Below are 12,155 nucleotides of genomic sequence, written 5' to 3'. Positions count from 1 at the left end.
TTCAGAGCCTAAACCCATGACTTTAAGTATCTTCAAATGGGGTAAAAGCTCACCATTTGAGCACAGATTTGACTTTTTGACACCACCACAAAATCAGGAAAAGCCAATTCGAAGAAACCTAGTGTCTTTCAAAAACCTAGGTAGGTATTTTTTTAAATAAAAAAATTCAGTGTTAGGTATTGAAAACGTTTTCCTCATCACTCATCTCTAAAGCTGATTCTGAATGAGAGTTCTTTATGTTTTGCGCAATGGTTGTATCACCAGCCAAGGTGACTATTTTGAAGGGCAATATTCATTTGGATGCACAGGTTCTGTTATATTTGTTTTTTTTAAAAAAAAGCAGCCTCTTAGTCATACCAAAAGAAACACATTTGCCCTTCACTATCAGCACAAACATGCATATGTTCAGAACAACTGTCTTAAAGCATGCAGTTTTCCTTTCTGCTGAAAAAGCAACTGCTTTGATATTCTTTTCAGATTATTTTTAAGCGTTTTATTTATATACACCCATCCATATAAAAAAATACCATCAGCAGGCATTAATGAAGCATTTAACTGCATGCAGCACCATAAAAGGTACTGTACAAAGGCAACTATATACTAAAATATGCACACAAATACCCTCACATACAAGGGATAAAGGCACACACAAATACTTCAGGGATACAACTATAAAAAGATATTACATTTCTACATCTAGATAAGCTCCTTTGTTAAATAAATGTCTTTTTTCAACAAAGAAAATATTCTGCAAATTCAGAATGATTTCCAGATTTTTTTTAAATCAGGCATTAATGCAGATCAGCACAATTCCACACGACCAACCTCTCTGCTTGAACTGGACTCCCCACACCTTACTGAAGCCACAATTCCCCTGCACAAACTCCCACTCCACCACCCCCAACACACCCAACTCCCCACCAACCTCACAGGGGTTCCTGGGCTGGTCCATGGAATCTGATGACATCACTCTCTCTTCCTTCCTGGAATTCTAAACCCTGCTGCTCTCCCCTTGCACACAGCTACCATCTCCATGGCAACCTCACCTCCTCCTGCTTCCCTATTGGCTTCATGGAGCAGGATACACAAAAAGGTTTTCCGTTCTCCCCACACCACCCGCCCCAAAAAGACGATGCTTTCAACAGGAACCTGAGCTAAATTTAGCTACTTGGGATTCAGAGTCCTATGACTAAGAAAACACAGAGAAATGTCCTCCTTCCAACATTGTACCCTCCTGTCAACCCCACCCAAAAGTGGCTGTTTCACCTCCTCCTCTCTGGCCTCCAACCCAAAAGCAAGTAGTGATATCTGCTGAGCATTCAAAACAACCAAGCCACCTGCCTCACATATAAGATTGGCAGAGAGAAAATTCTCACGTTCACCTCCTCCCAACAGGAGAATTTTTAAAAAGAGAACAAAAAACTATGCAAAAAAACAGTTGTGCCATTTCAGCTGAACATCACAGTGTTCTGCTGTTTCCTTCCATCCTAAGCCAAGGATTGGGAACTCCACGCCTCAAGGCAGAAAAGTCTTTAACCTCTTAGAAGACGGAATTCTCCTGCTATTTCCTTGATATGATTTCCTCCATCACAGGAAGAACAAATGGGGAGGAGAATTAGGTAAAAAGACTGCACACTTCAGTGATCAAACACTAAGCCTGGAAGCACAAATCCTGGGTCCAACTTTCCATCCAAGGGACTGACCTGCTACGCAAACTTAACAAATTCTCACATACCTCATCTAAAAAGCAGCTCCCACACAGGGATATTATAAGAATTACTGACAAAATTAATGTAAATTAGTTTAGGTCCCTGTGTCAAAGGGACTGAATCAAGAGTAAGTTGGCATTATTATTAGTAAAATTCCTGTGGATATTAATAGATGTTAACAATCCCCAGAGGAAGAACATAAACTTTTAGAAAATTATCCTTTCATAATCATAGATATACCATAAAATATACATAACTTCTTGAACCACAGGCAGTTCCTACAAAGGTTTCTACTTCGGGTAAAAATCCAGCTCTACTCACCTCATACACCAGCCAATTTGACTAGTATTTTCTTTGCTTAATCTAAACTCTAATTTTGAAATTGTTACTCCTCACTCTCCCTAAATAATGACTAAATATGGACCAGGGCTTCATTCTCTGGCTCAGATGCCCATTTCGCATTCTAGAGAAGTAATTCCTTCTCAGAGCCATATTCGATAGCTGAGCACTCAATCAACGCAGTGGCTATGTCCTATGTGACTCTGAAGGACAAAGTATCAGTTGTGACCAAGTAGTAAGGGCTCCAAGCAGGTCAGAGCCTTGTAGTAGGAAAGGGAGAAAAGGAATGGATAAAAATAAGGCACACCCAGGAAAACTATATTTTCGGTTTGCAAAGCAGAGACTCAGCTCCAGGGCACCAATTCTCCAGCAAAAAAAAAAAAAAAAGACAGGAAAGAAGAATAATTCAGTGTAATAACAGTCATCTACCCCAAAGAAAACTTAAACAATTTAGAACAATTAGAAAAGTCAAAAGAGTCAGATGCCTCTAGTTAACACACAGTCATCTAGAAAAAGCTTTACAACTGTTGTGGAAAACAGCAAAGGATGAAGCACATGCTAACAACTGAAACCCACATTGCTGTGCGGGGTGGGGGGGCAATATGATTAGCCCATCTCTGAGATATTTGTTTTCTTATTTCGCTCCCTGTTGACCTTAACAAGCCATTCCTTGTGTGAAAGCATTCCTATGGACACCATGGTTCCACTGGCTAAGTATTAAGTATGATAAACACTAACAGTCACCTTATTCTACAAAGGGGAGACTAAAGCAGTTTCTGAGATTGCCCATCAAATCAATTACTAAACTTGACTTATTATGAAGAAATCTATCAGCAATGGCCTAGACTAAGTGGAATGTTGCAAAACAAAGCTCCATTTATCTACTCTTTCACTCAAACATACATTAACAGCACTTATTACATGCCAGGAGTTTTATATGTGTCATCGCTATTTCACAAAAATAAAAACACCAACACTAGTATATATTCTTTTTGTTGTTGTTGTTGTTGTTGTTTTTGCAATGGAGTCTCACTCTGTCGCCCAGGCTGGAGTGCAGTCATGCCATCTCGGCTCACTGCAACCTCTGCCTCCCGGATTCAAGCAATTCTCCAGCCTCAGCCTCCTGAGTAGCTGGGATTACAGGCGAGTGCCACCAGGCCTGGGTAATTTTTGTATTTTTAGTACAGACAGGGTTTCACCATGTTGGCCAGGCTGGTCTCAAACTCCTGACCTCAGTCGATTCACACACCTCAGCCTTCCAAAGTGCTGGGATTACAGGTGTGAGCCACTACGCCCTGCCTAGTATACATTCTTACTCCACTTTGCAAACACAGAAACAGAGTTCCAGTGATGTCAAGGTGACTATGGTTATATACTCATTATTTCATTTTTTTAAAAAAGCCAGAATTCTAACCTAGATCTGTTTGGATTCCAAAGCATGTGCATTTTTCCACTTAGCTTCCTATTTTCAGATAGTGAGGGCTGGAAAAAAACATCTAGAAATCATTTTATATCTGTGTTCTCTTATGCCATCAATAAAATATAGGGCACGACATCAAGGTCAAAGTCACACTTTTTATGTATTACTAACAGTATTAAACCCTAAGTAGGCACTCAATACTTATTAATTTATTATTCTAATCCTATTATTCTAAACTTCTGGACAAACGGCAATGGTTCTACTCAGATCTTTTTAAATTAAAATTGGCTTGGGAAATTACATGCTGAAATGAAATGACAAAACTTCAGATAACATTCTGGAATTAATTTCATAATATTTGAGAAGAAAACAAGTATCACTGTCATAATGTCTACACTGGCCCAGTCATAATGTCATAATACCTACACAGTCTATTTGTTGGTTTTAATCCACAAACCCTAATGCAGTCAGGATCTATACATTAGATTTATGATTTCTACATTCTACATATAGAACCAGAGCATTTCTCCAGGGATTCCACTAAAATTAAATCAGCTGATTAGAGGACCATGCTAAAGAGGCCAAGGTCACGTGTCTGCTACCCATGTGAACCAGTTAGCATCACTCTCTCCTACAGCCACAACATACACCCTGTTGTAAACATATATCCTTTTTTACTCTGAAATTAAGGCAAATAATCACCATTTCTGGAAAAAAAAATGTATCTACTAATGTCAAATATTATAATCAGATTTTATTCTTTAGAAAATAGTTACTGTCTTTCAAATAATATTTTCAATCATCCATTCTTTCTTTCAATACTTACCATACACCAGTCGATAATCTCAAAAGGCTGGCACCAAAGAACAAATAAATAGAGCTATGTGTGATATTCAATATAGCGAAGGTGTCTATAGGTATGGTGACAGTACACAGAAGGAAAGGCTACCTCTAGAAGATGCCATGGAGAATGAGCAGGAGTTCATTTACGTAAATGAGGAAGGTAAAAGCATTCCATGGAGGGAGAACAAAGATTTGCAAAGGGATGGTCATAAGACAACATAACAAACTTGAACTTTGAAGAATTTTCCTAAGGCCAGGTTGAGAATTGAGAGATATGACCAGCTAAGAGAAGGCAAGGCAACATCTTTTAGATTTTCTACCTAACCCCAATTAGGTTTTCCTAAAATGCCTTACTTTGAATTAGATTTCCACAGAGAAAAAGGGAAAAAAAAATTTAATATCATGGAGATTTGTTCTCCTCATAGTCTCCATGATAAGAATAACGGCCAAAATGAGGTACATCCTTCTGAAAATGAAGCTGTTAGTGGCTGAGACCCTCAATGAAGAGGTTTTTTTGTCTGCAGAGCAAAATCCAAATCTGCTGCTCTATGAGATAGAATGTAAATGTCCTTATTCTTCTTGGAGAATTAGTTTAAAAAGTGGTCAGTGAAGCTTATTCATCAATTCTACTTTCCTGTGGCTGTTTGAAACTCAGCATGTTGAATATTTGACAAGCAAATTTACATTAACTTTAAAAAGCACCTTCATCCCCACATAACACCCCAACACATAAACACAAAAATGTATGTGCACATTCACATCCTACAAGCTCGACAGGAAAAGGATCAGTATGTGTATGAGGGGAAAGCTATCTATCAGCTGTGGCAATCACAGAACGCAAGTAGAAGAAAGTAAACTTTTTACCGAAGCTATTACATATACAGAAACAGGCAAAAAACCTAAGTGCATAACTCAATGAATTTTCACAAAGTGACCGTCCTCCCGCCCCTTGCCATGTAACTAACACCTAGGCCAAGAAATAGGACATTACCAGCACTATAGAAGCCCATCCTGTGCCTTTGCAAAGTCACTCCCACCAGCCCACAATGACTGTATTTAACACCATAAATCCACTCTGCCTGTTTTGAAGTTAATATTAATGGAATCGCACATTATGCATTCTTTTGTGTTGGCTTCTTTCACCCCACATTATATCTGTAAAACTAATCCACTTGTTGAGTGTATTCCATCTTATAAATATATAATTTACTGAAAAATATTTCAGTCATGTTGAAAGGCCTCTGTGCCATTTCCAGCTTGGGGCTATTCCTAAAAATTCTTGCACGTCTTTCAGTGCACACATGTATACATTTCGGTTGGGTATGCCTAGGAGTGGAACGACTGGTTACAGGGTACACTTATGTTGAGCTTTGGTAGATACTACCAACTGCCAGTTTTCCAAAGTTGTACCAATTTACATTCCCACCACTAGCACATGAGGGTTCCAGATGCTGAACGTCCTCACTAATGCTTAGTAATGTCTGCTTTTTTCATTTTAGTCATTCTGGAGGTAGTGTGATAATAGCTCATCGTGGTTATTTGCTTTAGCCTGATGATTAGCAATCCTGACCATTTTTTGGAACATTTGGAGATCATCTTTTGTGAAGTAACTACTCAAATATTTTGCCCATTTTGCTACTGGGTCGTTCAAAAGATTCATTAAAAGAAATTCTTTTATATATGGGTTTGTAGTTGTTATTTAGATATTCTAGAGACTAGCCAGATCCCTATACTACAAATACTTTCTCCTACTTTGTAGTTTGCCTTTTTACTTTCTTTTACATATATATAATTTTTCCCCCTCCAAGAGACAGGGTCTTGCTCTGTTGCCCAGGCTGGAGTGTAGTGGTGCAGTCATAGCTCACTGCAGGCTTGAACTCCTAAGCTCAAGCGATCCTCCTTCCTCAGACTCTGGAGTAGTTCAAACAATAGGCACATGGCATTATGCCCAGTCAACTTTAAAAAAAAAATTGTAGTGATGAGGTCTTACTATGTTGTTGCCCAGGCTGATCTTTAACTCCTGGTCTAAAGCAATCCTCCTGTCTCAGCCTCCCTCCCAAGTAGCTAGGAATACAGGTGTGCACCACCACATCTAGCTTTACTTTCTTAATGGCGTCTTTTAATGAACAGATCATTCCTGAGTTTGATGTAGTCAAATTATCATTTTTTTCCTTTATAGTCAGCATTTATATCCAGTTCAAGTAGAAAAATATCATGACAACATTCTCCTATGTTTTCTTTTAGAAACTTTCATAAAGTAGCATTTAAAATGTGAATTTTCCTATAATCCTAGCACTTCGGGATGCTGTGCCACTGCACTCTAGCCTGGGCAACAGAGCGAGACCTTGTCTCAAAATAAAAAATAAAAATAAAAAATACCCTACCAAAAAAAAAAAAAATGGACAATGAAGTTTTCTTCCACCTAATAGGTCAAACAACTCAATCTATGAATTAAGCAAGATTATATTAAATTAAACTCATCAAGCTTTTATCAAGTGCCTCGTATGTACCCAGGGCTGTGTTAGGTGCTACAAGAGATGAAAATGATAAGAGATGTTTCCTAACCTAAGTGAATACTGACCTTAGCTAATAGCATGACACTCAAGTATCAATTGTGTTGAGTGTTTAAATAAAACTGAGAATTTTGACATTGGAGCCCAAAAATAATAAATAACCCTCCACCATCCTCAGCTATCCAAGCTGATTTTAACTTCAACAAAGAACAGGAGGACAAAGGCATTTCCTTATTAGTGCTACTCTTTCCAGTACAAACATCTAAAATCCATACCATTTACCACTTTTCTTAAGAGTACAAGAAAGATCTTAAAAATGTAAGTTATAAGTCCAGCATCTTCTAGTCCAACTACTTAAAAGAAACAGCAGAATCCAGAAATAATACAATTTTTCCCAGAATAAAAAAAAATCTAGGTCATTCTAGCTAGAGAACAGTGGGGCAGGAAAGGAAAAACATGTATATGTATACACATATGCTTTCACACACCCACACAACCCTAAACTTTTTCTTAAGTGTTTTCCAATTTTCTTGTCCACAATTACTTATCCCTTTCTTCCTGATCTTAGAGAGAAAGGTTACAAAAAAAAAAGCCAAAAGCCAAACTTAAAAAAGAGTCTCAGTGGGTTAGAGATCAAATATATTTATGGCCTTTTTTTATGAAAGATAAATTTAGGGAAGGTCGATTCAGGATGAAAAGTTGAAAGGGTTAGTTAAGGGAAGGGATAGTCATTCAACCAATTTAGATGAGCAGCAAGATTTTTAAGTAAACAGAGTCATCGAGTTTTCTTTATGCTCCTATTCTATCATAAGCCTCAAAATAGAATTATGCGCCTCTCTTAAACACACAGAACAGGAGGGAAAAGAAGCAGTCTGCTAATTTTACAGGTCAAGGTAAACCAGATGCTTCACAGACTGGGCTTCCAGGTCTTAAGCACATTTTTGAAATAAAGCAAGACTCTGTCAGTAGAGCTTAAGAGAAGATCTTGAGCTAAGGTAGTAAACAAGAAGAAAACAAGCTTATGGTATTAAAACTCTTTTATCAGGAAAATGTTCAAAGTCACTCCTCCGATGCAAAACAACAGACAAAAGCCTTGACCTGAGGATTAAATTCTTCAACAGGAACCATAATTTCCCATGGCATTCATTCATTCAACAAACTTTCATAAAATGTACACCTACTATGGTCCCATAGTGCTAGGCACCATGAATACAGTGTGGAAAACAGACATAGTCCTTTTCTCACGAAGCTCAGTCGAATTGGGGAAAAAGACATTATACCAAGTAAATAAACAAAGATTTGGCAACAAACGATGAGCATTAAAGAAAAAACATTGTAGGGAGTCTTCAGAGTGATCCCAACTGAAGATATCTTGTTGCTTCACCCCATCAATTCCTACGATTTTCCTCCAAGGTCTACTACTGTCTCCACCGGCAATCTATCCCTACATTCTGAACACTGTCTCTGCTCAAGCAAATCAGCAAGATTTCAAGGTACGGCCTGAATTCAGTACGGCAAATGGGTGCCTCTTGCACACAGCACTTGAGAGTACTTGACAAGTGCACATCCCAAAGACAGCAGAGAGCAGTAAAGTGAAGTGGGGTCTCAAGAGCCCCTCATACACTCTCCTTGCACATTGCCCTAGAAGATAAAAAGAGGTACCTGTCTGCCTCTAGAACAGAACTTCTGCCTTTCTGCCATTTCAAAAGCAGCTTTTGTACAACTGCGTAAGAATCTACGATTACCCCCAATAAAAATTTCCATTAATTAAAAAAAAAAGCAGCTTTTATGGCCGAGCACGGTGGCTCACGCCTGTAATCCCAGCACTTTGGGAGGCCAAGGCAGGTGGATCACTTGAGGTCAGGAGTTTGAGACCAGCCTGGCAACATGGTAAAACCCTGTCTCTACTAAAAACACAAAAATTAGTCAGGCATGGTGACTTGCGCCTCTGTAGTCCCAACTACTTGGGAGGCTGAGGCACAAGAATCACTTGAACTCAGGAGGTGGAGGTTGCAGTGAGCCGAGATCGCACCACTGCACTCCAGCCTGAGCAACAGAGGGAAACTTTGTCTCAAAAAAATAAAAGCAGCTTTTAGAGCCTTGAGGTCTCTCCATAAACACGACAAAATGGTTTGCCTCCTTCCTCTCTCCAGCATCAGCTCTTTATATATCAGAGGCAGGAAGTCAGTATGCTTAAAATGGGACAAGGATGACAATAAAAATAAATTTAAAGTGACAATAAAAATAAGTTTAAAGTGATTTTTTAAAAATCTTTTTAACTACCACATTACCCTTAGAAAGGAGTTTCTTTCTGAGAAGAGTTTGGAATTTATATATTACTCAGAATGTGGAAGAATATGTATCACCTTTAGGCCCAGAATACAACGGGTTGAGCCTGTCTCTCTGAAACAAAGCTAGCTGTGTGACACTGCACATGTGCAGTTTTCTCACCTGCAAATGGACTTGAGGCCATTTATCCTAGAGTTCTGACAAATTAAATGAGATAACATGAGTCTGGTACCTGGCAAATAAGAGTCACTCAAAAAACAAAGAACATCTTAGCTACCTTCTCTTCTTTACACCTAGTCAAATGGGGGATTTTAAAAAATCATAGTGAGAAAGATCCTATTGGTGAATTGAGAACATAATTCTCCATCGGTTGCAATGCTATATATTGCTAAGACTCACTCAAGAAGGGTGACCATGTGACTTGTCTTATGCTATCCCAATTTCAAATACTCTGACACATTATTCCTATAGCATCAAAAATATCCCAAAAAATCAAATATTTCAGCATCCAAACTCTATCTCCCAGACATCCTCGCTACCTAGAAACAGCACTAAAATTTTTCATCAGAGGATATATTGTACATTTAGCTCAAGAAAAAATGTGGCTGGGCAGAGTGGCTCATGCCTGAAATCTCAGCACTTTGGGAGGCTGAGGCAGGACTGCTCAAGGTCAGGAGCTCAAGACCAGCGTGGGCAATACAGCAAGACCCATCTCAAAAAAAAAAAAAACACTCTTCAATTAACCAGGCATGCTGGCATGTACCTGTAGTCCCAGCTACTTTGGAGACTGAAGTAGGAGGATCACTTGAGCCCAAGAGCTCGGGACTCAGTGAGCCATGATTGCACCACTGTACTCCAGCCTGGGCAACACAACAGAGTGAGACTCTATCTAAAAAAAAAAAAAAAAAAAAAAAAAAAAGAAGAAGAAGAAATGTGATCATGGTGCTTACAAGAGGACAAAAGGAACACAAAGTATGAAGAGGTCAAAACAAAGCAATGCTGCTAAGGGCTTTATGCCAACATAGTATATTTTTACATAGTCTATCCTAATAAGCTCACATTTACACAACAACATCAGTACAACAGCTAAGTGGATTAGAATAAAATTGCAAAGACCTAAATGGACCCCTGGGATGGCAGAGTTTCTGTAATCATCAGCTAGACCCAAAAAACTAACAGTCAATACCAAGCATACCCTCAGTCTAACCAGGCAACCAAAATAGAAGCAAAACAGAAAATCAAGTATATATATAAAATATATCCCTGGTGGAATCTGGAGGGCACAAAAGAACAATTCACAGTGCCTGCAGCTGAGTGTCACCAAAAAAATCCTCTTTTAAGCTGTGCAGAGTGCCTGATACACTGCAGTAGCTGGGAAAACGTCCAAATTCAAGCCCACGTCAGAGCACACCAGGGCATGCTCCCTTGGCAACAATACTACATGGGATGTGGGTGCAAAACACCTTCCTACTTCCTTTGAGTTTAAAGTCACTGTCACACTCACCCTTTGGCACACAGCTACACAGGGCCAGTGATACTCAGTTTACAATGTAAAGAAACCATCCCCATGCAATGTTATATTTTGAACCATTCAGACAAGTGTGCAGGATTCAAAAAAATGAAAAATAAAGAGTGGCTTGTTTTTCCAAGTCTCATTCACATTCTCATGTTCCCGATCCCCATTTCTAGCAAATGCCTCCCAGGTCCAGAAAAAAATTCCTTTCCTAAATATTCACCATCTGCGTTTAATTTGGCCATTCCTTCCTCCCTCTCTTCTCTGCTCCCAACCCACAAGAAACATATACATATGTTTATGTTTATATATACATATCTCCCCTCCTTTTAACATTCCCTGAAAATAAATATAGAAAAGATTAGAGAGGAAAAGAGACTAGGAGAGGGAGGTAAACAGGGCAGGCAAAGGGAGCAGTTCACAGAATGAGGCACAAAGACAACATGAGACGGTTGCTCTTGAGCTCCAGCAGTAAGGGCTGTTTCTGATTAGGTGCGTACAATTGCAGAGCTGCACAGGAAGTGCTGAGGGGGCCCTCTTGGTCAGCCCCATGCCAAACACACTGAAAACCTTTGTACTGTAGCAGGCCCATCTGGAATCAGTTAGGACCAAGCTCCTAGCAGCCTTTCCTTTTTTCTTTTTCTTTTTTTTCCCTTAAAAAAAAAAAACACTCTCTAAAACCACTTAGCTCAGTTTTCCTGCCTGCAACCTTCTCATCCCTTCCTTCCAAATCATCCCTTCCTTCCAAATCACCCTTCGGAACATATTTCTCCAACTGCCCTTCTGGGGTCACCACTAACAAGATGAGTCATATAAGAACATAAAGCATTCAGAGAGCTAGCATCCTCCCTAGAGCCCAGAAACCCCCCAAAAAGTATAGTCTTCATGCAACTAAAATCCCTTTATAGACCATTTTGGGGTTCTTTAAATGCTATTTTTAGAAATTCGAAGTGGCCTGCTTTTTTTAAGGATTTAAATTAAGCATCTCCTTTAGGAAACTGTTTTCATGTGTTCTATCTTCTAAATCATGCAAAAAGTAGGAAAAAAAGAAACTCTGGCATAGTTCTAGCATTCAAAAGGAAAAATATTTTTCCATTCACAATCCTAAGTTAAATCGCTTATATTCATTTCTGTAAAATTGATTTTTACTGATGTTTTCTAAAAAAAAAAAAAAAAAAAAAAAGGGGACTTACCTGGTACTGTGGTAAATGTCTAGCATTAAGGAGACCTGGACAGTAGTCTTGATGGCCACTAAGTAGCCATATGGCTTGGAATAAATTATCCTTCCTAGGTCTCTATTTTTTCACCAGTAATATGGGGCAAGGCAGATTCTTTCCAGCACCACAACTTCCTCAAATCCCACACACCTAATAAAACATAAGAGTACACACAAAACTGGCCTCCAGTTTCACCTAGGAATCATCACTTTAAAGAAATGTTCTTATTACCTACCAAAGACTGTACAGAAAGGAGTCGTGTGTGGGTGGAGAGAATGGACAGAGGCTGTCAGTTGGCACCCTCTTCTATGA

At 39.0% G+C, this 12,155-nt stretch overlaps 1 protein-coding gene across 22 annotated transcripts in view; it reads right to left on the bottom strand.

Annotated features, from left to right (window-relative positions):
* The window catches only part of RBFOX2 (RNA binding fox-1 homolog 2), a 286,813-nt gene that overhangs the window by 217,352 nt on the left and 57,306 nt on the right, over positions 1–12,155 (bottom strand). For 4 of the 22 annotated variants that reach the window (XM_032138961.2, XM_032138964.2, XM_032138968.2 and 1 more), the window contains exon 1: positions 926–1,087. The exons of the other annotated variants lie outside the window; for them this stretch is intronic. In XM_032138961.2, the coding sequence (XP_031994852.1) occupies positions 926–967 (42 nt within the window). In that variant the 5' untranslated portion in view covers positions 968–1,087. Of the gene's footprint in view, positions 1–925; positions 1,088–12,155 lie in introns of those variants that run through there. 22 annotated transcript variants of the gene reach the window in all.

The sequence above is a fragment of the Hylobates moloch genome, unplaced genomic scaffold (assembly GCF_009828535.3).
Source record: "Hylobates moloch isolate HMO894 unplaced genomic scaffold, HMol_V3 SCAFFOLD_19, whole genome shotgun sequence".
Lineage (NCBI taxonomy): Eukaryota > Metazoa > Chordata > Mammalia > Primates > Hylobatidae > Hylobates > Hylobates moloch.
This window is presented reverse-complemented; position numbering and strand designations above follow the sequence as displayed.